Source organism: Petaurus breviceps, unplaced genomic scaffold (genome assembly GCF_028583685.1).
Source record: "Petaurus breviceps papuanus isolate PSGF00001 unplaced genomic scaffold, PetGlider_PUasm1.0 90808, whole genome shotgun sequence".
In the NCBI taxonomy this organism is placed as follows: Eukaryota; Metazoa; Chordata; class Mammalia; order Diprotodontia; family Petauridae; genus Petaurus; species Petaurus breviceps.
In genome coordinates, this window is record NW_027187349.1 from 11,065,590 (window position 1) to 11,090,342 (window position 24,753).

The 24,753-nt window shown below is 38.9% G+C and overlaps 1 protein-coding gene across 1 annotated transcript in view; it reads right to left on the minus strand.

Annotated features, from left to right (window-relative positions):
- Nucleotides 1-825: 825 nt before the first annotated feature.
- The window catches only part of RPS6KA2 (ribosomal protein S6 kinase A2), a 308,664-nt gene continuing 284,736 nt past the window's right edge, over nucleotides 826-24,753 (minus strand). Inside the window, exons 15-21 of the mRNA XM_069070411.1 lie at nucleotides 24,545-24,634; nucleotides 20,423-20,581; nucleotides 16,711-16,872; nucleotides 13,667-13,743; nucleotides 11,494-11,611; nucleotides 8,186-8,323; nucleotides 826-4,806 (exon numbers count right to left, since the gene is read on the minus strand). Of these exons, the coding sequence (XP_068926512.1) occupies nucleotides 4,681-4,806; nucleotides 8,186-8,323; nucleotides 11,494-11,611; nucleotides 13,667-13,743; nucleotides 16,711-16,872; nucleotides 20,423-20,581; nucleotides 24,545-24,634 (870 nt within the window). The 3' untranslated portion in view covers nucleotides 826-4,680. The remainder of the gene's footprint in view (nucleotides 4,807-8,185; nucleotides 8,324-11,493; nucleotides 11,612-13,666; nucleotides 13,744-16,710; nucleotides 16,873-20,422; nucleotides 20,582-24,544; nucleotides 24,635-24,753) is intronic.

Consider the following 24,753-nt stretch of genomic DNA (forward strand, 5'->3'; position numbering starts at 1 on the left):
CATATAATCATGCATATATAGTTAGAATTACATGAAGAGTTGGACATGACTGAGAACAACTGAATATACCCTTTGAGTGTGCATATCATAAAAACACCAGTCTTGAGATTCATGTATATTGCACACATATATACATTGTTTGAATATATGTGTAGATACATTATATATACACACATATATACATACACACAGATGTGGGTGTATAGACTTTCTCAGCCCGTGTATGGAGATCTTGATTCCGTATTTAAGCAATTAAGATCACAGTTGTGATAATTCTTCCTTTCTGAACTTCAAAGAGACTTGTCTTTAATCAAAAAGCAATTTTGCTTATGAGATAAATATTAATGTAACTTAATATCTATAGAGTATCCCTTGGGTATATGCATTAGACACTGTTTCTTTTATGTTTGATGGGATCCCTAAAATTCTTTCAATAATATTGCCCTTCCATGACTACAAGAAGTATCTAGAGTTTGGTTACTTAATCTGGGTCCTGAGGGATGTGGGGAAAGGCCTCAGGGGACTTGTGAACTTGGATGGGAAAAAAATACATCTTTATTTTCACTAACTTCTAAATAAAATTGATTATTTTCTTCAATTACTTAAAAAAAAACCACACCTTTTTCTGAGAAGGTATCCACAGACTTCACTCGATTGCCATAAGAAATAAGATCCCTTGCTCTGGAAACTCCCTTTGGTAATGCCCAACTCTTACTCTTCTACAGAGTAGGCAAAACTAAGGCAGTGTGTGTTTTAAGCATGCTTGTCAACACAGATTGGTTACACATTTGCCAAGTGAAAAATCAATGCAGACAGCCCAAAACAAACAGCATAGAATTTTGTTTTATTTCTTTATAAAGAAGGGATGTGCATGCCAAGCCAAAATGGCAGAGTACAGAAGAAGGATACAATGAGGATTCTCCCCAGCAGCCTGCCCCTGTGAGCTCTTGCCCCACTGTACAGTCCGACTGTTCATCATATTCTACCAGTGTCCCTCATCATGCAACTGGGCTTCTCATATCCGCATACACACATACACACACACAGAGTTCTTAGTTCAACAGTTTCACAACACAGTACCATCTACCCCTTAAGGAAGCTACATCACAGCAGCTGATGCCAGCAGCAGCACTGAGAACAGTGCGAGGAGAAAAGGTAGCAAGAAGCTTATCCACAGACCATTGTTGGGAGCAATATAGAAAGTCCAAAGGTTGTTATGCTATAAAAATATTACACTTCATAAAACCCATGTTTATTCAAAAAAAATCTATTCAGAAAACTCTGGAAAGCGTAATAAATATCTGTACAGTGACTGCTCATTTCAAACAAAATAGAAAGCGTGAACATAAGAATGATTTGTAAACATAGATACTGAACCTGTAAACAAAGTGCTGGGTCATGATATCTAGGTAGAAAAGCTGTTACACACTAATGAACACACACATACATGTCCAGAGATTTCATTGTTTGACCTACTAGTTAGCAGTGAGCCTAAAAGCATTGATTACCTTCTGATTCCTGGCCTTCTGAAATGTTACATTTTCCCATTTTCTTCTTTTTGGGGACTTTTTATTGCAAGGTAAGAGGCTGGGAGGAGAACATAGAACCATCTCAGAAATAGAGCGGTGTACAAATGAAGTCCTTATGGTGTGTGTCAAGAATCAATAAAATAGAACGTAAAATCCCATTGTGTAATTTTAAGGATAACACCATTTAATTAACAATACTGGCTTAACCTTATGTCCTATCATTTATGTAAAATCAACATATACAAAGGTAAAAAAAATGTTAAGCATATGACTTAAGGATAAGAAAATTTCTGTTTTTGTTTTGTTTTGGGTCTATTTTTTTTTATTTGGAGCTGATAATGGCTTGCATGGGCTAGTTTTGCTAGAATTAAATGAAATAGTTGTTTTGATTTGAAAAAAAAAATATGGGCATGTTAAGGGTGAAAGAAAATACTCCTCTGGTACGAGAAGGCCAGTACTGTATTTGTGCTTGTAAATGGACTTAATTATTCACCTGTTTCTGCATTTAAACCATTCACTGTACAAATGTGGCACATCATACTTAGCTGAGTTGTGGGGTATCCGTTGCTAAGAGGGAAAAAAAATCTTTTCTAACTTTCTGTTGACATGAGCTTAAGACTTATTTATTTTGAATAAGGGTTTCAAAAACTGGGTATGTTTTCTAGTCATCCAACTGGATTTGGTCATAACAGAATCTAATGCCTACTTAGCAACTGCTTTAATAGGGCATTTCCTTCTGTTAATATGTATTAATCAATGTGGTATATACTGATTCATGAAGCAGCATGAAGCAGGTTCTATGCTATCACAATAGCAGACTATATGAATGAATCTGCGTGAACTAAAAAAAAAAAAAACACCCAAAGTTTTTACCTGGTATAATTTACAACACATACATATGAAATATGCTTTTACCATATCTGAATGGTACTATATCATTCATTTCTTCCTGCCTCAACTTTCTTAAAAACCCCAAGTGACAAAAATCACTTGGTTTTAACAGCCAAGGAATCTTAAAAATCCTCAATAAGAAAAGAAACAGACATCAATTTTACAACCAACACAGAGAGAGACACTGGAGGCTGAGGTCTGCTGTCTTCATTTTTTCTTTTTTGGAAGCAGGGGGAAAATCATCGAACAATACCCAAGTTTCTTTGTCTCATAGCCCACTGAAGAAATAATGACAAACACCTTATGAGAATAAGAAAAGACATGGGAACATAAAAAAGGACTTGAATGCTTTTGTTTGTTATTTAAAAACAATGAAATCTAACAGAATAATAAAAAATTATTTATTAAATAGGTTTATTTTTCAAGTCCAGAAAGTAACTGGCATGAGCCAGCATTTTTCTGAACTTGACACATACCTTAATGGTGGAGTTAGATGGGCTTGGATGAAAGTGGGGAGGGGGAGGGGAAATGAATCAAATGGTGTCATTTACATGAAATTACACTGAAGTCCACCATCAAGCTCAGAAGAAAGGTTGTATTCACCATCAACTTGAATTTTCTCAGTTATTACCAAACAAGTTGTCTAGCTCCAGTAAATGGTACAGAAAATAAAAAGACAAGATGAAATAACAATTAAACTACTTTCTTTTGCAACTCTGCTGAGCTGGGTTACTGGACTGAGAATACATTGGACTAAGTGGGGTCCACAGGGATCCATAGGGAGATGAAATAACACTTAGGTCTACTTTCCCAACAACTGCCTGTTGGTGCTGGGTCTTTTGCCTGGTGACTTTCATTTCACAGCATTGTTTGATTTGGCAAAGGTCAGCACATCGAAGCTCCTACCCCAACCCTTCTCCCCACCCTTAACTGCCACCCCCACCCCCCTCATGTGCACAGCACATCAAGTCAAACATTTAAATAGCATTTAAATTATTAAAATGTCAAACAGTGATTTAAAAATAGACCTACCCAACAGAAACGTAACATTCAACATAAAAACACAGTTCCTAAAAAGTGCATCACTACTGTTAATGCATCCTCTTGTTCTGTCTCCCTTTTCCTCCCCCCTGCTTCTTTAGGCCAAGGGAGTGGAAGGCCTTAATGGTATACCTCCTGATTCCAGTTGGACTTAAGAGAGGCATTGACTCAGCCAACAGAATCTGGGGCAGGGATATCAGAGCTCAATTTTCTCAATAGTCACAGTATTTTCTGAAAATGAAAGCAAACAGCAAATAGACTGCTTTTGTAAAGCATAGGGAGCAGAAAATTATCTCATCGGGAAACAAAAACCCAAAGCTCTCCCTAAATCCTTAATTGGTCTTTTTGTCTACCAGGAGCTAAGGGTTGTGGAAGTAAGAAAATTGAGAGGGAACATAGGTTTGTCCCACGCTTCTTTCCAAAGAGTTTATTTTCTTTATTTTAGTGAAATTGGTACATGAAGGCCAAAGTATTATCATCTTGGTGGCCTTATTTATGTCTTGGGTAGGCCTTTTTCTCCCCTCTCAATATGGAAAGAGAAAGAGGGACATTATAAACTCACCTCAATTAAAATGAGAGGAGAGCAGTTAGAACTTAGGAACTCAAGGTTTCTCTGAATGCAAACAGGAGTCTATCCCTGGACGCCAAAATGCACATGGCATTATCCAGACAACTCGATATGTTAGGGGGATACTTTAATAGCCTTTGCCCTTTTGGAAATGAGCATCAGTGGATTGTTGATTGATGTATTTGGACAATTTTTCAATAAATTCTACGCATATTAGCTGGTAAGGCAGCAAACTGTGGGCTCAGATCATTGGCCTTTCAATCAAAAAGTGTCTCTTTAAAACACTTTTAAAAATTATTTGGATGAAAATAATAAGACTAACATAGGCATTTACAGGTTCTCATAGAATTCTGAAGAGCTTTAGTATGATTCTGAGGAAACAAATTCATTTGGTTTTAATTGGGAATAAGGAGGAAGAGCAGTTGGTAATATTGGCACAGCACAGCTTTGAGAAGTCAGTAAGTCAGAGTCCTGTTCAGGGCTGGAAAAGGAAATGAAATGAGCCAAGGGAGAGTGCTGCCTTATTTTGGACTTCTGGTCATTCCAGCAATGCTCATGTGCGATACCCAACAGTCCAGGAGCTGAGTAACAAAAATGGACCTCTCTGGTGAGGAGCTGGAGGGTTTGTTTCTAGGTGCTCTTGCTTGCCTGCTACAACCTTGTTGAAGTAAGTCTCTTCATGCCCCTTCGCTGAGCCAGGTTGGAGGATAATACGGGCTCTAATCTTGGTGCCTGAGGGGTTCTGTTTAAAGCCAAGTAAGTGGCAGCCATTGCACCCTGTAGAACAATACATGAAGAAAAAGGATGAAAGACCTAGGAAAAATTCATTTACCAACATTCCTCTATCATTCCAACTCTTTTTTGCTTGGTTGTCATAAGGGATAGGGAGGGTGATGCTGTCCATGCAGCACATACCAACAAACGTGCATATTGATTGGAAGATTATCTGGTGTTCCCTGAGCTGCTGAAGGTGGGCCAGCTCTGTCCTAGTGGGTGAGTTTGGGGCAAAGCTGTTTGTTGAACTGACTTCAACTGACTTAGCTTTTGAGTAATCCTTAGCCTAGAGAAAGGTATTTATCAGGAACCAATATATTTGGCCAATTTTGTAGGTTGCCGTGTTGAGGGTTCTATGCTGTTTCAGAGATCTGACCAAGAGTGGTCCTGAATCCTTGTTGTGGCTGGAACTCACTGTTCCATTGGATGGCTAGGGGATGCTGGATGGTGATGGACAGTCTGGATCTTCTAGGAAAATACTTGAAAAAACCACCACATTCCTGAGACTATGACAGAAGACAGTTGTGGAGGTCAGCGTGTAAGGCAAACTGTCATTTTTCTTGCCAAGTTAGTCTTAGGTAATTGGGCTTTGTAGAAAGAACACTAGACTTACATTCAGAAAAAATTTAGATTCTGGGCCTGTTATTTATTAGTTATGTGATTAGTAAGTACTTTAATAGTTCCAAATCTCACTTATAATTCCGTAAGGGAGGTATCACAGAACCTCACAGTTGGCAAAAGTAATGAAGTTATTATATTTGATCTAGAACCTCTTAACAACAACCTTGACAAAAGGCCATTCACCTTCTATTTGAAGATCTCCAGGGAGGAGAAATCCTCTACTTATTGAGGCACTTGGGGTTCTACTAATTAGTAGTGGGTTCTATTGGGGTTCTTGGGGTTCTATTAATTGGGTGGCTCAGTGGGTAGATAGAGTGCTGGACCTGGAGTCATAGAGCCTGGAGTTCAAATTTGGTTTGGGTGCCTGGGCAAGTCACCTAACCACTGACTGCCTCAGTTTCCTTATCTGTAAAATAGAGTTAAATAACAGTACCCATATCACAGAGTTGTTGTAAGGATCAAATGAGATAATATTTGTAAAGAACCTTGAAACTCTATGTCAGTATTAGTTATTGCTAGCTAGGGTTAGTTTTTCCTTATATCAAGCTGATATCTGTCTATACATTTCTACTGGCTGTGCCCTTTTGGAGAGAATAAGTCATTATTCTTCTACATGGCACCCCTTCAAGTGCATTAAATCAGGCATCATGTCTTTACCTGTCTCACAGGGTTCTTGTTAGGGAAGTGCTCTGTAAATTTGGAAAAACTAAATAAATGTGAGCTATTAGTACCATGTTTCCCCGATAATAAGACACTGTCTTATTAATTTTTTTGGAAAGAAAAACACCAGAGGGCTTATTTTCAGGGGAGGGCTTATGTTGTCCTGCCTCAGCTCTCCTCCGCGGCACTGCTCTCAATGGCGCCAGCAAGCAAATCACTGGGGAAGAACAGGACGACGCACTCACTGCTGCAGCTCTGATTGGATGCAGCTCGGAGTGTGGCGTGTGTTTCACCCGGGGGGGGGAACGGTGCATACAGAGGGTACCGTAATGTAGCGTGTAGCGCAGGGGATCACCCTCACTACAGTAGCAATCTCAATAGGGCTTATTTTTGGGGGAGGGCTTATTTTAGAGGAATCTTACACAGTAAGGGGAGGGCTTATTTTCAGGATAGGTCTTATTATCGGGGAAACACGGTACCAATGTGATTATTTAGACTAGATGAATATAAACTTTTTGTGTGTATGTGAGAAGACGCTACTTTTCATTGTCAATGAATTCTTGGGATTGCTGAAAATGATGTGGGAATGTGGACACTAATAGTAATGTCCCTTTTGAGGCCAAAAGGGAGTTGAGGTTTTTTCCTTCAGTCCCCTCAATCTTACAATGGAAAGAGCATTGATTTGGAGTCAGAAGATCCAGCTTTGAATACTGGATCTATTACTTATTACCTATATGACCACTGGCAAGCTTTATGATCTCTCTGGGTCTCAGTTTTCTCTATAAGGTGATGGGATTGGAATAAATGATCTTTAATTATCCACTCCAGCTACAAGTCCCATGATCTTTTATGCTGTAGTCAGACCCTTTTGAAATGAAACTTTCCAAATGTGGCCTTGCTTTACAAGGTATATGAACCTCAGAATGTGTAGCCTCTGTTGGTATATTTTGTATATACACAAAGGAGTATGTAAGGAAAACTTACATACATAAAGTGTTTTATAAGTTTTCCTTATTTAAAAGGAAATAATTGTTGGATGATAATGTCTTATGATATACTGGGCACTGAGCTAAGTGCTAGGGATACAAATAAAGGCAAAACAGTGTAGTTCTCGGGGAGTTTACTAATGGGGGAGGCAACCTGCAAATAAAGAGGTCCATTGTTTTTTTTTTTTTAAAGCAATCGGGGTTAAGTAACTTGCTCAAGGTTACACGGCCAGGTGTTTCTGGGTGGGTGCTAAGTGTCCGAGCCCGGGATTCAATCTCCAGGTCATCTCAACACTGGAGCCGGTGCTCTTACTCGCTGTGCTACCTGGCCGTCCCTAGAGGTCCATTGTTTAGTCATTTTTTTCAGTCATGTCCAACCCTTTGTGATCCCATTTGGGTTTTCTTGGCAGAAAATACCGGAAGAGTTTGCCATTTCCTTCTATGGCTCATTTTATAGATGAGGCAAACAGGTTAAGGGACTTGCCCAGGGTCATACAACTGGTAAGTAAGTGTCTGAGGCCATATTTGAACTCAGGAAGAGAAGTCTTCTTAATTTCAAGTCCTGTACTCTATCCACTGCACCACCTAGCTGCCCAAGGAGGTACATACAAGATCGATACAGAGTAGATGGAAGGTAATCTTAGATGGGAAGGCACTAGTAGCTGGCAGGATCAGTGAAGACCTCCACCTAGCCAGTTTAATATCTCAACTTTGGTTTTAAAGAGTTGCCTGGTGGCAATGAGAGGTTAATTGATTCATCCATGGCTACTCAAATAACATTTTAAAATCAGGTCCCAGGTTTTCCTGACTCTAGGACCAGTTACCATATCATATTGGCTTTTGTCTCATATACATCAGATCATAAATATTCATTGAATTGAATTGAACATCCCACACCTTGAGAGAAGTTTAGTTAACAAAGCACCGGACTTGGAGTCACATGTCTTGCCCTATTATACCAGCTTTGCTACTAAATAGCCATGATCCTGGATAAGTAATTTTACTTCCCTGGGGTCCGGTCTCCTTTTTTTGTAACATGAGGGGAGGGGCTTGGATTGGAAGATGTTCCTAAGGTTTTTGAACAGCTCTAATATTCTTTGACTCTAAAATTCTACCTTCACCAGGTGCACATCCTGTCTGCTGAGCTGGTTTTGAGATAAGTAGTCCCTGTTTACAATCCATGGATGTCTCAGTACTTGGACTGCAGTCAGGCGCTGATGGGGGTCCACATGGAGCATCTTGGATACAATGTCCTGTGGTAAAAGAAGAAAGAGAAATAATGAGAAAAGAAAAGGAATAATGGCCTTTTTCTCTCATGGGTCATCTCACCATATATGTGAGACTGATTGTAGCAGCAAGCACCCCAAGCGTCCTCAGGGTTTGCAGCTACCACAGGTTCTTGGATCTGCTTTGCTAAAGGAAAGCAACTCAAAATGGGTTAACAAGCTTACTTTAATCAGTCAGACATATATCGTTTACCTTGTTCAGGAGAAAAGGTCAGCACCCTGAACCTCAAAGTATACAGGCATAATTATCAAGACAGAAACATCAAGTAGACAGATTTCCAAACTGTCCAACCATTACATCCATACCCAGTCAACATCTGGGTTTCCACATTCTGGGTTTTTCAAAGCCGGGGGACTCTCAACAACGGCTTCCCAGAATTCAGATCAAATCACAGAACACTTCTCAAAGTGAGTCCCAAAACAAAGCTACACATCAGGGCTTATATAGCCTTCTCCTGGCTCAGAGAATGTAACAACCTTATTGACTCACTGGCCAATCAAGAAGTATCTACTGAAAAACAAGCCTCCCTCCCCAGGCTTCAGGTGCACTTTAGCCTAGGGGCAGGGAAGATCTTTAAATCTGCATTTCCATTACACTGATATGAACTCCTTAGTATTCAGAAATGTATGTATGATAAAAAAAATCTTCAGTTGACTTAACCATTATGCTGATATTTTATAAAGCAATTAAGATCATAAAGTTAATACATAAAATAATTCTTGTAAATTGCCCAAATATCATAGAAATACAAACCTATTTGATTGACAGATCCAAGCCTAGAATAGTAAATGTCATTACAGATATAAACCAGTCCCTTCTGCAGTTAAAGAAATGCATAACAGTTCATGTAAGCCAAGTATATTCATGCTTTTAAAGCACCTTGATTCATCAATGATTATGATTGCCAACAAATATAAAGTATATACACGATAGTAGATCCTATACTGCATATCCAATATGTCTAAATTCAGCTACAATGCTTTTTCTTCTTCTAGTTCTTAAATAACAAACAACAAACACTCAATACTTATTTAAACATGGAGATCTGCCTTAAATAACCAATCAAGGAGATGCAAGACTCCCCACTGACAAGAATAGTGAATGACAAACTTAAAAGTTAAATAAAATGGGGCAGCTAGGTGGTGGAGTAAATAGAGCACTGGCTCTGGAGTCAGGAGGACCTGAGTTCAAATCCAGCCTCAGACACTTAACACACAACTAGCTATGTCACCTTGGGCAAGTCACTTAACCCCAATTGCCCCACCATCCTCCCTCCAAAAAGAAGAAAAAAGTTAAATAAAATGTATAAAGCCACTTTAATGATATCCTCAAATAATTTGGAAATGAATATGCTTTGTATAGTGAATTAGTGTATAATGAATGAGATAGCAATACTTTTCATTTCCATGTCCTCTTTCTTCCAAAGCATTCAAAATTCCTTTTCAGTTCAAGTCTAAATTTCTGACAACATCTTGAAGAAGATAGCCAAGAGGAAGGTTCTAATTCCCATTTTACTGATGGGGAAATTGCTAACATGGAATGTAGATGTCTTGTTCAAGACTTGTTCAAGACCATTAGGAATTTCCTGGCTCCTAAGTCTAGTGCTTTCTCCATGAGATACAGTCACAGAACCTTCTGAATTCGAAAGGACTTCAGAGGCTTCTTATCTAAAGACATGCAACCTTGTAGAGTCTCAGCAACCATGGGTAAATCACTTAGCTTCTGGTCTTACTTATCTCAAAGGGTTATTATAAGCATCAAATGAAATAACACTTGAGAGCTTTTTGTACCTTGTAATATCTTGGGACAACTGGGTGGCACAGTGGATAAAGGTCTGGGCCTGGAGTCAAGGAGACATGAATTAAAATCAGGCCTCAGAAACTACTCACTGTGGGACCCTATTTGAGTCACCCCACCTTGTTTGCCTCAATTTCCTCATCTGTAAAAGGAACTGGACAAGGAACTGCCAAGAAAACCCCAAATGGGGTCATAGAGAGTTGGACACAACAGAAAACGACTGAACAAAAATATACAAGTGCTCTCCATTCAAACAGTGAAACCACACAGATTATCTTCATCCAGGCAAACTTACTCCTTCCTTCAAAGCCCAACTCAAATTCTACTTCTTACATGATAAATCCCTATAATGGCAGAGATATCTTACATCATTATCATCATCATCATAGTTAATAGTTATACAACAGTATAAAGTTTTCAAAGGATTTTATTCATTACATCTCATTTGATTCTGTTGACATCTTTGTCAGCTGGGTACTATTATTATTCCTATTTTACGGATAAGGAAATTGAGACCTGGAGAGTTTGCCTATGGTCACACAACCAATACGTATCTGCAGCAGGATTCAAACTCAGGTGTTCCTGACCTCACCTCCAAGGCTCTATCTACCCTACCACCTAACTGTGATATACTCTATCAGATACTCTTTGATTGGATGTGAACTGATTGATATCAATTAACACAGGCCTCAACTCTGAAGTCTGGAAAAAATGAGACTGGGCCCAAAAGAAATTAGTCAGGTAATGGTCAAGAAGGCATTTATTACAATTTAAAAATACTGTATCATATCCTAGTGTTCTGAGCAATTAGGCACTTACTATACTCATGCTCATAATATACATATATATGTATGTATGTATCTCTCTCTCTCTATTGCCTTGGAACTTATTAGCCGTGTGACCTTGGGTAAGCCTTTTAACCTCTGTCTGCCTCAGTTTCCTCAGTAAAATAGGGATAATAATAGCACCTACCTTCCAGCAAATGTGATAATAATTGTAAAGCCCATAGCACAGTACCTGGCAAATAGTAAACACTATATAAATGTTAGCTATTATTATTATTATTTATAATTATTTATTGTAAGTATAATGGAACTTGTTATTGAAGCATGAAGACTTCTAGCCTGTGCAGGTAGGTACACAAATGAACTTTTTTATTTTTTATTTTTTTTAAAGCAATTGGGGTTAAGTAACTTGCTCAAGGTTACATGGCCAGTTATTTCTGGGTGTGGTGCTGAGTATCTGAGGCTGGATTTGATCCAGGTCATCCCGACACTGGAGCCGGTGCTCTTACTGGCTGAGCCACCTGGCCGCCCCTACAAATGAACTTTTTACTTACTTTTGCAGCATCAGATACAGAATCCCAATTCCCTCCTGAAAGAGCATATTTCCCACTGCCGATCCTTGCCAAGATTTCTTCAGGAGTGTCATCTGGGCCATTTGCAAAAGGAGTGAACCTGTGACATGAAGGAAACTTAGGGTAACAAAGTTCCTTTCCATAATTTAAGATGTTTATTCCTGAAGACCATACCCTGTGTTATAAAAAGTAACCCTTTTGAAAGGACCTCAGGTACAGGCCTTTCTTGAGTTTCTCTAGTTTCCTTTCTGGCAGATCAGGTGACTACTTGCAGCCATAGAAAGTCATTCTGATTTTCCTTGATGAGTATACTTTATTTGAATGTGAAGTTGAATACTTCTACTTCATAGATGGTGAAAATGAGAGAAGAGGTTGTGTTATATGCTGAGGATCATTTTGGTGAGAAATCAGGCAGAAAATCCATAGTTTCTGCCATTCGATTCACAAGTCTAACATAGGAATTCTAAAAGTATGACTCTAGGACCTAAGTGTTCATTTACAGGATTCAATTCAATTAATACTTTGTGAGAGGTGCTGAGCTAGGTGACGGGGCTTTGTTATTTGGTCATTTTTTCATTTGTATCTGATTCTTTATGACTCTGTTTGAGGTTTGCTTGGCAAAGATACTGGAGTGACTTGCCATTTCCTTCTCCAGCTCACTTTACAGATGAGGAAACTGAGGCAAATAGGGTTAAGTGACTTGTCTAGGGTCACAGAGCTAATAAGTATCTAAGGCCAGATTTGAATTCAGGAAGATAAGTCTTCCTGATTCTACTTCTGGCACTCTATTCACTGTGCCACCTAGCTGCCTATTTGGGCTATAAAGATACAAATGGAACAATTCCTGTCCTCAAGGAATTTATATTCTACTGTGTGCCTATATCATTAGACACAAACAAGCATGGTCCAAGGGAAATTGAGATGAGAGAGATCATACAAGACCAAGCTTGTACTTTTATTTTGAAGATCAATTAGTTTCTCTTCTTCTACCCTGTTGAGATATTTCTGCAAATGTGTGACAGAGGAGTAGGCAGTCAGACTAGTGCTTTATACATGGGATCTTTTGCTTGATTCACGTACTCTGTAGATTGAAAAAAAGAGAAAAAGTGGCAGGTCACTCTCACAGGATCATGGAACTTTAGAGTTGGAAAAGAACATAAGGATTATTTAACTGGATCCTCAAAGGAGAAAACTGATACTCTAAAATGAGCTGATAGCAAAGTTAGATTAGTGTCCTGATACCCCAGACTGACATCAGGTTTTTGGGAGAGACTACAGTTGCTCATTGGGTCACTAGGTGGCGCCATAGTGTATAGAGTACCGTGCCTGCCGTCAGGTACCCTCGTAAAGTGAAACCCACTCTCAGACTTTACTAGCTGTATGACCTTGGGCAAATCACTTAACCCTGTTTGCCTCCTTTTCCCCATTTGTAAAATGGGCTAGAAAAGGAATGGCAGAGCACTCCAGTATCTTTGCCAAGCAAACCCCAAATAGGGTCATGGAGAGTTGGATATGCCTGAAAAACAACTCAACAACAACAGTTACTCCTTACTACTTGTGTGACCTTGGGCAAGTCACTGTACATTTTTGGGTCTCAGTTTCCTTATATGTAGAATGAATGGGTTAGACTAGATCAGAAATTCTTAATTTTTTTGTGTATGTCATGGAGTCCTTTGGCACTATGGTAGACTTCTCAGAACAATGTTTCTAAATGCACAAAAATGACAAAAATTTACATTAAAATATAGTTATTAAAACATTATGGAAAATTCATAGACCTTGGGTCAAGAACCCCTAGCTAGATGATCTCTGAGTTTCCTCTCATGTCTAAATCCTATCATCTCTCTTATTGGTACAAAACAAGATGGGGAAAGCTTCCAAAGGAGTGGGCCAAAGGTTCTAGTTGTTAATCCTTCTGTTGTGGTAGTGGTAGGTTGGAGAGGGTAGAGGAGGGAAGAAGGAAAGGGAGTGGGAGTCAGTTCAAAAGGCCTTGTGTGTATGTGTGAATGTGTTGTTTCTGGTGAGAGGGGAGAGGCAAGAGTTGGAAAGAAGTGTGTAGATACTGGTTTTTGCTGTAGTTTCAAGCCCATGCACTACTAAAAATCAGCCCACCCACCCTCTTGTTGGGCACACCCCAAAGAAGGAGGCTGCTTACCCTGCCAACATTGTATACAAAAGGATCCCTAAGCTCCAGATATCGCAAGCTGCATCATAGCCCTGCCGTTTCAAGACCTACACACGGAGGAAAACAAAGGATGATTAATTAGTGTTCTAGCCCTCTCCTGGAAAACTCTGACTTGTAGCCTTTTTCTTGAATGAGGTCAATAAGCAGGATGGGGTGAGGGGGTATGGTGCAGGGAGAGGCTTTGAAATCTGTCCTTTTACCAAACAAACAACTCACACGGCAGAGGGACAGTGATGAGTCACCATACTGGACAATTTATCGTGCTACCATCCGCCTTTATATACTTACAGCTACACAAACAAGAAGAAAAGTATTGGCCAAAACTTCACATCCATATGAGGGTCTTGTGGTCAAGTTTGTTTGAGTAAGATCACAGAAAACATCACAAAAGTAGGTTCTTTACATAACCTCATGTCAGCTTCTTATCACTTGTTTTCATTGCTGAGTCATATTCTAGTAGGTTTAAAAATTCTTGGCTAGGGGCAGCTAGGTGGCACAGTGAATAGAGCACTGGCCCTGGAGTCAGGAGGACCTGAATTCAAATCTGGCCTCAGACACTTAACACTTACTAGCTGTGTGACGTTGGGCAAGTCATTTAATCCCAATTGCCCTCCAAAAAGAAAAAAAAAATTTAAAAAGAATAAAATTCTTGGCCACAGCCAGTCTATTGCCTTCGTTTCCCCACCTAGTTAACGCTGATGTTAGGAAATGGCTCAATTTCCCCATGAGGTGGCAGGCATGCTCTTTCTCCCTGATAGCCATTTGCCTCCTCTTCTACTGGTGCCATAGCAATGAGTGTTTCAAAGATGAATAGCTGGACTTAACAAAGGAACCACAAAGAAACAAATACATTGAGAGGAAGAGCAAATAACCCAGAGGAACGTTTGCTTTTCTCTGGTATTAATCAGCTAAAACACAAGCATTTTAAAATACCCTTACTCTTGACTAGGTAGTATTTGTAGTCTCTATTATATAGAGTTGATAACATTTTTGTTTACATTTCTGAGTGTTTTGACTTGATGTTTTAATTTGATTATCATTCATGTCCCCTCTTACCCCTCCCAAGCCCTTCCCTTTTGTATTCATTCAAGGCAGCCAGCTGCCATAGGGGTTAGCATTCTGGAACTGAAAGTCAGGGAGACCTGAGTTCAAATTCTGTTGCAGATACTGACAGCTGTATAACTCTGAGCCAGTAGTTTAACCTTCTTCTGCCTCTGTTTTCTCATCTATAAAATGGGCATATTAATAGCACCTCCCTCATAGGACTATTGTGAAGATCAAATGCAAAATTGTGAGGATCTATGCTAAGCATTTGCAAACCTTAAAGTATGATAATACATGCTAGCTGATATTTTTAGATATTAGCTTTTAGTCATCCATTAGTGACCTCAGCCTCTACCTGGTTATTTTGTCTCTGATTCTCTCATGCTTGGCTGTATAGCTACACCTAGGGTGGGGCCATCTGTGCTTTACCTCAGGGTGAAAAATTTTGGGGATTCCCATAGCATTGTTCTGGAGTGTATTTCCTTCCCTGACTCTTCCCTCCCATACCTTCCCTACCCTATCCCCAACATGGTGATGGTTTTCACCTGGGACATGCTTTCTCCCTTTTCAGAAGCAGCTGTGAGATATGCCAGGGCATATTTACTCTTCCCATTCCCAGTCCTGTCTCTACCTCAATACCTCTTAATTGTTCAGGGACAATAATAGCTAGCTATGGCTCTGCTCAGCTGTATTCCTAAAGACACTAGATTAACCTACATGGGCCACATCACTGACATTACAACGTTAACTGAAAGGGCTGAAAAGGACCTTGAAAAAAGAAGAAAAAAACCTGAAGCCCTTAGAGAAGCCTATAACCCACAGACATGGGAAACTCTTAGAAAACAGCCCTCAGAATTCATTGTCAGGTTTTATTGGCAACCCAGTCATTCTGAGGCTTTCATGAATCTTTAATGTTATTAATTTTAGCATCTGCTCTCTGCCTTTCCTATTATAGTCAGCAATTTGAAGTAGGATGCAAATTATGTCCAATAAAAATCTAATGCTCAGTAAATATCGACACTGTGCTGTGATAGCTATATTACTAACTGCTTTCTCATCTCTTTTTCTTCCCCACCCTGAATTCTCCTATTATAGTTCTCTGTCTCCTTTGCTCTGATCACATTCTGACCTAATATCATTTATTCATGTAGTTATGGTATCTTCCATTAAACTAAAAACCACAAGGTCAAGAATTACGTAGTTTTTCATCTTTGTATTCTCATTGCTTATGGTATTACACTTAAGAAATATTTATTAAATTGATTTCTAGATAAGATACTACATTCCATTTTAAAGAAAGGGAGGATATTGTATGTGTGTATAAATATATAAATGCATATATGTGCACATGTACACAGATATATGTATGCATGTACACACATACATATATAAAGTCTTCCAAATTAGTTGCTTATAGTTAATCCCAAACCAAATCAGTAACCATCCAAACCCTCTGCAGCATCATGCTAACCAGAAACAAATGAGAGATCATTTTCCTATTTCACAAACATGAAAATAAAAATGTGAAGCGGTATAAGGTCACTTGGGAGATTCATGGGGATTGAGTGAGGAGAGAAGGTCCTCGTCGCTGACCCTAATTCCATTTGGAAATAGGGAGAAGAGTACCAGGTTTCACAACAAAGGATCGGGTTCCAATCTCTGCTGCACCACTCACTACCTTACATGACCTGGGCCAGGTGACTTGCCCTCTCCAGTTCTTAACTTCCTCATCCATAAAATGAGAGGGCTGGACTAATTGATCTCTAAAGGCCCTTCCAGGCTTAGGCCTTTGATTCAAATATGAAGGGAAAAAATGAGTTTTCATTTTTTTTACAAATGTATTTTGGCGAATCTTTATTACTAGAAAAATAAAGTGAAAGCTATTTTTTTTTTAGAGAAGGTGTGAAAAAGCTGGTGGCTTTCTTAAGGATGGCTGGGGTATATCTTTCTGATGGTTTGTGAGCTCTGACCTCAGGGGCCACGAAGTTAGCTGTGTAGCACGGTGTCATAAGCAGTCCATTCTCTGCCCTCAGCTGCTTGGCAAATCCAAAATCGCAGATCCTGATGGAATCTGGATTTCCAGACTCATCCATGTATAGGATATTGCTAGGCTTCAGATCTCGATGAACGACCTGGAGAGACATAAACATTTTTAGTCATTCCCGGCCTGGGACAAGGCAAACAGGAGAAAAGACTGAATAAGGCCAGGAGGTATGGATTTATATAGGGCATGTTCATTCTGAACTGAAATCTCAACAGTAAGCAGGGCAATTATAACTAATAAACCATTGTCTTATTTGAAGGGTTTATCTGTCTATCATCTATCCTCTCACTCTCTCTTTCTCATTCCCCTCCCCCACCTCATTTTGATCTGTTACTCAGATTAAAAAACCTAGTGTCAGTGAATATTTGAGAAATAAATAAATATGTTCTCACCAGAAAGAGAGGGTAGGACATAACGAACTATTTTTTTCAAAGGAAATATGGTGGGCTGTGTTAACCTGAATAATATCATCTACCTTTTAAAAATCCTATACAATAGTCTGATGTCAGGTCCCATGGATATGCCACAGTAAGGTAGGTATTTAGGTGGAAAAGTAATTTCTCTTGAAGTGGAGCAAAGAGGAATAACATGCTGTGATCCTGAGGTAGGCTAGAGATGGGAATGGCTCAAATCTCCTATTAAAATATCAGGGGAGGGGGCGGAGCCAAGACGGCAGAGTGAAACCAGGAATTTGCTTAAGCTCCCATATCAACCACCTCCAATACCTGTACAATATGACTCTAAACAAATTTTAGAGCTGCAGAACCCACAAAGTGGCAGAGAGAAACAAATCTCCTGCTAAAGGCAGCCCGGCAGGCTGACAGGAAGGATCTATTGACGACCTGGGAGCTGAGCACTGTCCCACATGAGCTGTGAAGGCCCAGACCTGGGGAAGCCCCAACCAGGTTAACCCAGCTCACCATATTTCCTTTGAAAAAATAGTTCACTGTATCTCATGAGATTTTTCTCAGTATGAGAACAGTTGAAGGGAATATATATATATGTATATACATATACATACATATATGTATATATAGGAGGGCGTATATGTGTCTAAATACATATGTGAGTGTGTATATATGTGTACATGTATACATAGACAGAGAGTACAGGATGAGTTGAATAGGAAGGGATGATATCTAAAAAATAAAATAGAGAGATGAGAGAGGAATATATTGGGAGAAGGAAAAAGGGGAGAGATAGAATAGGGTAAATTATCTCATATAAAAGAGGCAAGAGGAAACTGTTACAATGGAGGGGAAGAGCAGGAAGGTGAAAAGGAATGGGTCAACCTTACTCTCACTGAATTTAGCTTAAGGAGGGAATAATATACACACTTAACTGAGTATCTTACTCTACAGGAGAGTAGGAGGGGTAGGGGATAGGAGGGGCACAGTAGAAAGGAGGGTAGATGTGGGGAGAAGGTAGTTAGAAGCAAACACTTTTGAAAAGTGACAGGGTCAAAGTAGAAAATAGAATAAGTAGGGGGTGGGATAGGATGGAGAGAAATATAGTTAAGTCTTTTACAATATAACTACTATGGAAATGTTTTGCATAACTACACATGTACAACCTATATTGAATTTCTTGTCTTCCCAGTGGTGGTAAGTGAGGAGGGAAGAAGGGGAAGAATCTGGAAATCAAAGTTTTAAAAACAAATGTTAAAGAAAATTGTTTTTTACATGCAACTGGGAAATAAGATATACAGGCACTAGGGTATAGAAATCCATCTTGTCCTACTAGAAAGTTGCGGGGGGGGGAGAGGGGGGAGGATATAAGAGAGAACAGATTGGGGGAAAGGGTATTCAGTAGGCTGACTATCTTGGGGTAGGGGGTGGGGAAAAGATGGGGAGGAAATTTGTAACTCAAAATCTTGTGGAAATGAATGTTGAAAACTAAAAATAAATAAATACAAGATTAATTAAAAAAAAATCTGGGGAGAAAATTCAAGAAGTAAAGAGGAATGGGAGGGACTTGGAGAATCAGACTCAGGGTAGCTAGGCCCCCATGGAAAGATGACGAAATCCTTTTTTGTTTGTTTTAACATCCACTACCTCTTTTTGTTAATCATAAGAAAATCTAAAAACCAAACCCAACCAAACCAAGCCATTATTGCAAGTGCTTATTCTGGAGTTTGGTTATACTGGGAACAAAAACAATGTTTTATTCTTCTATCCTCACAGATAGTTATACACTTAAGAAGCATTATATGTTCTTCTTTTTGTTGTTGTTTTTTTTTTTTTTTTGCTTTTTGGAGAGCAATTGGGGTTAAGTGACTTGCCCAAGGTCACACAGCTAGTAAGTGCGTCAAGTGTCTGAGTCTAGATTTGAACTCAGGTCCTCCTGACTCCAGGGCTCTATTCACTGCGTCTTCTAGCCTCCCCAGCATTATATGTTCTTGAAGAATTCATCAACTTTTTTTTTTTTTTTTTGCTTTTTGGAGGGTAAATGGGGTTGACTTGCCCAAGGTCACATGGCTAGTAAGTTTTAAGTGTCTGAGGCAGGATTTGAACTCAGGTACTCCTGACTCCAGGGCTGATGCTCTACTCACTGTGCCATCTAGCCGTCCCCATCAACTTGTTTTAATGAATAAATAAGAAGGACCCATAGGTTAACTACATAGCATTATCTGTTTTATAGGAATGATGGGAAAATAGGTAATTACCATTGTCAACAATGTCAACAATCATTCCCATGGCCAAGTAGCACCATTCCCTAGAATATCCCCCATCTTCCCTTATTTAGTTAGGTCTAAAAGCACCAGATTAAGGAAAACACTAATACAATTCCCTTGGGGGATCATCTCATTGTCCAGTATGAAGTTGCCAGGACATATCCCCAAGTCTTTAGCTTTAATTCAATTAGTTTACTTTTCTTTCTTTCTACTAGAGTCATCCTGTGATGCTTCCTTCTGTCATGGAAGTGACCCTTACATATTGAAAACAATGACAGTGGGGCACGAACTATGGTAAATCTTACCAAGTTGCAAAGGCTTCAAGTAAAGTTTGGATCTTCAAAGATCCATCAATGAAATCATGGATTCATTCAACATTTGACATTCCTTTATTAAGCACCTAGTATGTGAGAAGGAGGGTGGAGTAGCATTTAGAGAGCTGGCCTTAGAGTCAGGAAGACTTGGGTTCAGGTATCTTCTCTGACACATACTGATTGCCTTTATGACCCTGGGCAAGTTACTTAACCTCTCAGTAACCTAGGAAATTTTCTAAGACTGTGCATTGCAAAGAAGACACTGAACTACATGTGTAGAGTTTCCTCATAGGGAATTCATTTTTACTAATGAAAATCATGGATCTGGTTCTTCCCCCACCAAAATGAACCTCAAACTCCAAATATGTTTGATACTACCCTCAAGTAGCTTACTTTCTATTGGATCCTTGAAATACTGAAATGACTTTCTCTCTAAAATACCTATGTGTGAATGCTTTGGCATTTGTACACAGGAGTATTTAATGGAGGAATAATTTAATTTATATGAAGTACTGATTTGACAGGAATTAAAAGGACATCTTAATTCCAACATCATAAATTCATAACTCATTTTACTGTTCCTATTTTTATTATTAAAATTATGATCTTCACGATCATAACCATCGTGCAGAAGAAAGCTAGAAACTTACTCCTTGGGAATGGAGGTAGTCCATCGTCTTAGTAATGGTACAGAGCACAGCACTAGCCTCCCTTTCTGAGAAATACTTCTGTCGGAGGATGCGGTCTAAGAGCTCCCCGCCTCTCATCAGCTCCATCACAAGGTAAACATACTTCCCATCATCGTAGACCTAGAGGATCAGAGAAAGGTGAAATCTAAGGACGTCATCGTCCTGCCATATTAGGAAATGCCTGTGATTCTATCATAATCCAGGCTCATTATTGTGAAGCCTTATAGCCCCTCTTAGAGAGGATACAATGGTGCCTGAAGAAACTGTAGGGGAGATAGAATAGAATATTAGTTGGTGGTGGCTGGAGTGTTGATCTGTGAATAAAAAAAAAGTCACTCCTGGGAAACAAGTGAGCAGTTATTCTAATCCACATCAGAAGCAGCTCTCTATGCTGTCATGACCTCCACAAAAATTCAGTTTTAATAATAAGCTACAAAATTCAATATTAATAAGCTATAGCATTACAGCTGTCAAAGCTTCATGCCTATGTGAAGCTCAAGTAAATTTTCTTCCTAATTTCATGTAACCTGTTTTTCTATGAGGCAACAAGGTGGTGCAGTAGACAGAGAGCCAGGCTAAGTAGCTCCATTCCCTAGAATATCTGCCATCTTCCCTTATTTAGTTTGGACTAAAAGTACCAGGTTAAGAAAAATACTAACACGGTTCCCTTGGGGGATCATCTCATTGTCTAGTATGAATCTGCAGGCAATGAGGAAGACCATCTACCTGAATTCAAATGTGGCCTCAGACATGTGCTAGCCGTGTGACCTTGGGCAAGTCATTTAACCCTGCTTGTCTCAGTTTTCTCAACTGTAAAATGAACTGGAGAAGGAAATGGCAAACCACTCGAGTATGTTTGTCAAGAAAACCCAAATGGGGTCATAAAGAATCAGGCTTGACTGAAAATGGCTGAATAATAAAATAATTCATTCCTTTAAACATCTCTTTTTCTCACTCTTTTGTGGTCAAAATTGCTAACAAATGTATTAAGATCAGGTCAGACAAGTTTTCTGGGGTAATTCATTTATTAGAATATGAAAGCAGAAGCAAATGTAACTAGTTTGCTATAGTCAGGAAACCGTGGAAGTAGCATTTTATAGAGGCAGAAACAATGATCAAAGTATAGTTTTTGCTCAGGTTGGATTATGACATCAGTCTCATAGCCTTAGTGATACTCTGGTTCATTTGTCATTCATTAAGTCCCAGTGTGATATAATCAGAACACTGACTTAGGACTCAAAAGAACTGAGTATGCCTGCTTTCTAGCTCTATGGTTTAAATTAATTAAGTTAATGTGTGATTTCAATTAATTAATTACATTAACTTAATCTAACTTAGCCTTGTTTTTCTCATTTGTAAAATGGGGACAATAAAACAGAACTACCTACTTCATAGGCTTAAATAAGGAAACGATATATAAAGAGCATTGTTATGCATATTTGAATTTGTAAATTAAACCATTATTAGTATCATAAAGACCTATTTGGGAAACTAAAGTATGCTGAGGAGTTGATCTAAAAAATTCAAGTGGAGTTAAATCAACTTGATAAAGAGAATTTGTCCGAAGAGTCATCTTAGCAGGAAATATCACTAAAGTGTAGGCTCCTTTTACTGGAAAAGCCACTTCAAACTCACTGATTTCCATGTAGATAGTGTACTACAATGGAACAAGCACTGTATTTTTAAGTTTGGAGTCTTGACTTTGCTCCTGTGTTGGCCCTGGACAAGTCACCAAGCTTTCTTTTGCTCCTTTTTTTCATCTATAAAATGACGAAGCTGGACTATATGATTTCTAAGGTTCTTTCCAGCTCTAAATCCTATTAATATTTTTGTTATGACCTGTGTCAAAACAATGGACTGCCTTGAAGCTAACCAGATGAATAGAGGTGTAGCTCTAAAAACCTTTATTAGTGCAGAGGATTTCCCATCTACTCTAGCCCAAAGATTGATGCTGCTTAGTAGAACATTCTATACTCAGCTCTCCAGGATCACACACATAAAATGTCCTACACCTCCTTCCTCTCTGTTGTACCTTTCCCTGGGCTCCCTCCTTTTTCTCTCCTTTCCTGTTGTAAGTTCTTGCTGGAGCTCTAGTTATGAATTTTCTCCCCAAAAACTACCAACCTTGCAGGATGAGCTTAGAATATGCACAAAGTAGAAGGATGAGAAAAAAGTGTTCTGGGGAAAGAGCCCCAAGGGTCAAAATAACTTAGAGGCGAAGGTATTTCTTTTCTTTAAAGGAACATGTTCTGAGAACTGGCCTAGCATCTTCCTCAGACTGCACCCTCTGAAGCAATAGCCTTTCTTAAGGGCATGGTTTCTCCAAGAAGGCCTCCTTAGATCTAAGCCAATTCTCATTTCCACTTAGACCTTATCCACTCATATTATTCCTTCACAGACAGTTTAATCCATTATTCATAGTTACAAGTAAGTTAAAATGCAATGGATTTTCAAATAATTGTTCTAGAGTAGTCTCTTGCCACTCAAAGAAATGTTCTAAAAATTAATGTAATTGCCTTTATCTTACTGTCAATTCAACCCATAGTTAAAATAAAATACAAAAAACTGTACTTTCTCTGGTTTTGAAATTGTTCTAGAACTTAATAGAAGTAACGTGGAATACCTGGAAGCTTGGAGGATTGGTTTCTTCATTTGGTCAATAACACATGAATAAGGGACAATGGGTTGGTGGATAAAGTGTCGGGAAGACCTCAGTGAGAATTCAGTTCAAATGTTTACTTGTTTGTTATGTGACCCAAGGCTAACTGCTCTAATCCTCAGTTTCCTTATCTGTAAAATGGGGATAATACCACTTATCTCATAGGATTGTTGTGAGGTACAAGTTGGAATATATATATATATATATATATATATAGTACTTTTCAAACCTCAAATATCTTTATAAATTTTAGATATTAATAAGGATAACAATAATTATAATAAATTAGAAGATTATGTGGTTTAGTCTAAAAGCTACATTTCATTGAATATTGTATTGCTAAGGAATACTACCATGGAAATCCTCCCATACTAGGAGCTATACAGGACTAGTAGGGTGTGGGGGTCCTTTCCTGGGAAGCCTTCAAGGAAAAGCTATTTATTCACCTGTAAGGTATCTTGTATTAGGGATTCTTTTTGGGATACAGATTCTACTTGATGGATTCTGGGTCCATTCCAACTCTGAAATTTTATGACACTTTTAAACTCTAGATTTTTTTTTTTTGGCCTTTTGGTAGGCAATTGGGGCTAAGTAACTTGCCCAAGGTTACACGGCTAGTTTTTTTTTGTGTGTGTGGGTGTTAAGTATCTGAGGCCGGAACTGAACTTGGATCCTCTTGATTCCAGCTCTAGCGCTTTACTCACTGCGCCACCTAGCCGCCCTAAACTCTAGATTTAAGGATTCCTAGAAGTACTCTGGCATTCTAGGGGAGGTATGTCTTCCTGAAGCAGTCCTCTTGCCTCTCATATCCCTTTCGTCACAGGAATGTGATAATGCTGTGGGAGTGCTGAGTGGACCAATCAATACTTGCTCCCTGGGCCACAGGCAGCAAAGAAAACTAGCCACAGGACACCTTGGGAGAAATATCAGTGACTTCTAGGAGGTCACCTAGTATGAACCCCTTTTACAGACAAAGAAATAGAAACAGACTTAATAATGAAGGAATTAAGAAATAAAACTCCTATGTCTTGTTTTTTGATACACTTCCTGGTCTATTACTTCTGTCTTCAAGTCAAAGCTACAAACTAGGATGATAAGAAAATTATATATAATTGACAATTCACAAAGAGATAGTTTCCTTTTTTGTATATGAATTACAGGATGGGAAGAGGGATGGTGATCAAAAATGATGATGTGAGCATCTGGTCCAGCTACTCTATAGAGTTCAGTGAATCAAGGACACATGATACTGTAGGGTGGATGATGGGATGCAGGTGAAGCTTAGCCTATTTTTCAGAGAGAGCAGTGCATTATAAATCCTTGGAGTTTTATGCAGAAACACAAAACAACTTCTTTCCCACTGATGAAACAAAGACTAGCAGTAGAAAGAGTAGCAACATTTTATGTGTGCTGAGGCTACTTACATCCTTCAGGGTGATGATATTTGGATGCTGTCCATATCGTAAGAGAATTTCAATTTCTTCTGAGGGGTCTCTTTTACTCTTGTCAATTATCTGGAACAAATGGAGCAAACAGACAATAAGCAATCTGTTTATACATATCCAGTACCAAAAAAAGTCATCTTCTTGTTTCAACTCCCGTATCACCGACTGTTGTCTGCTAGAAAAAATTT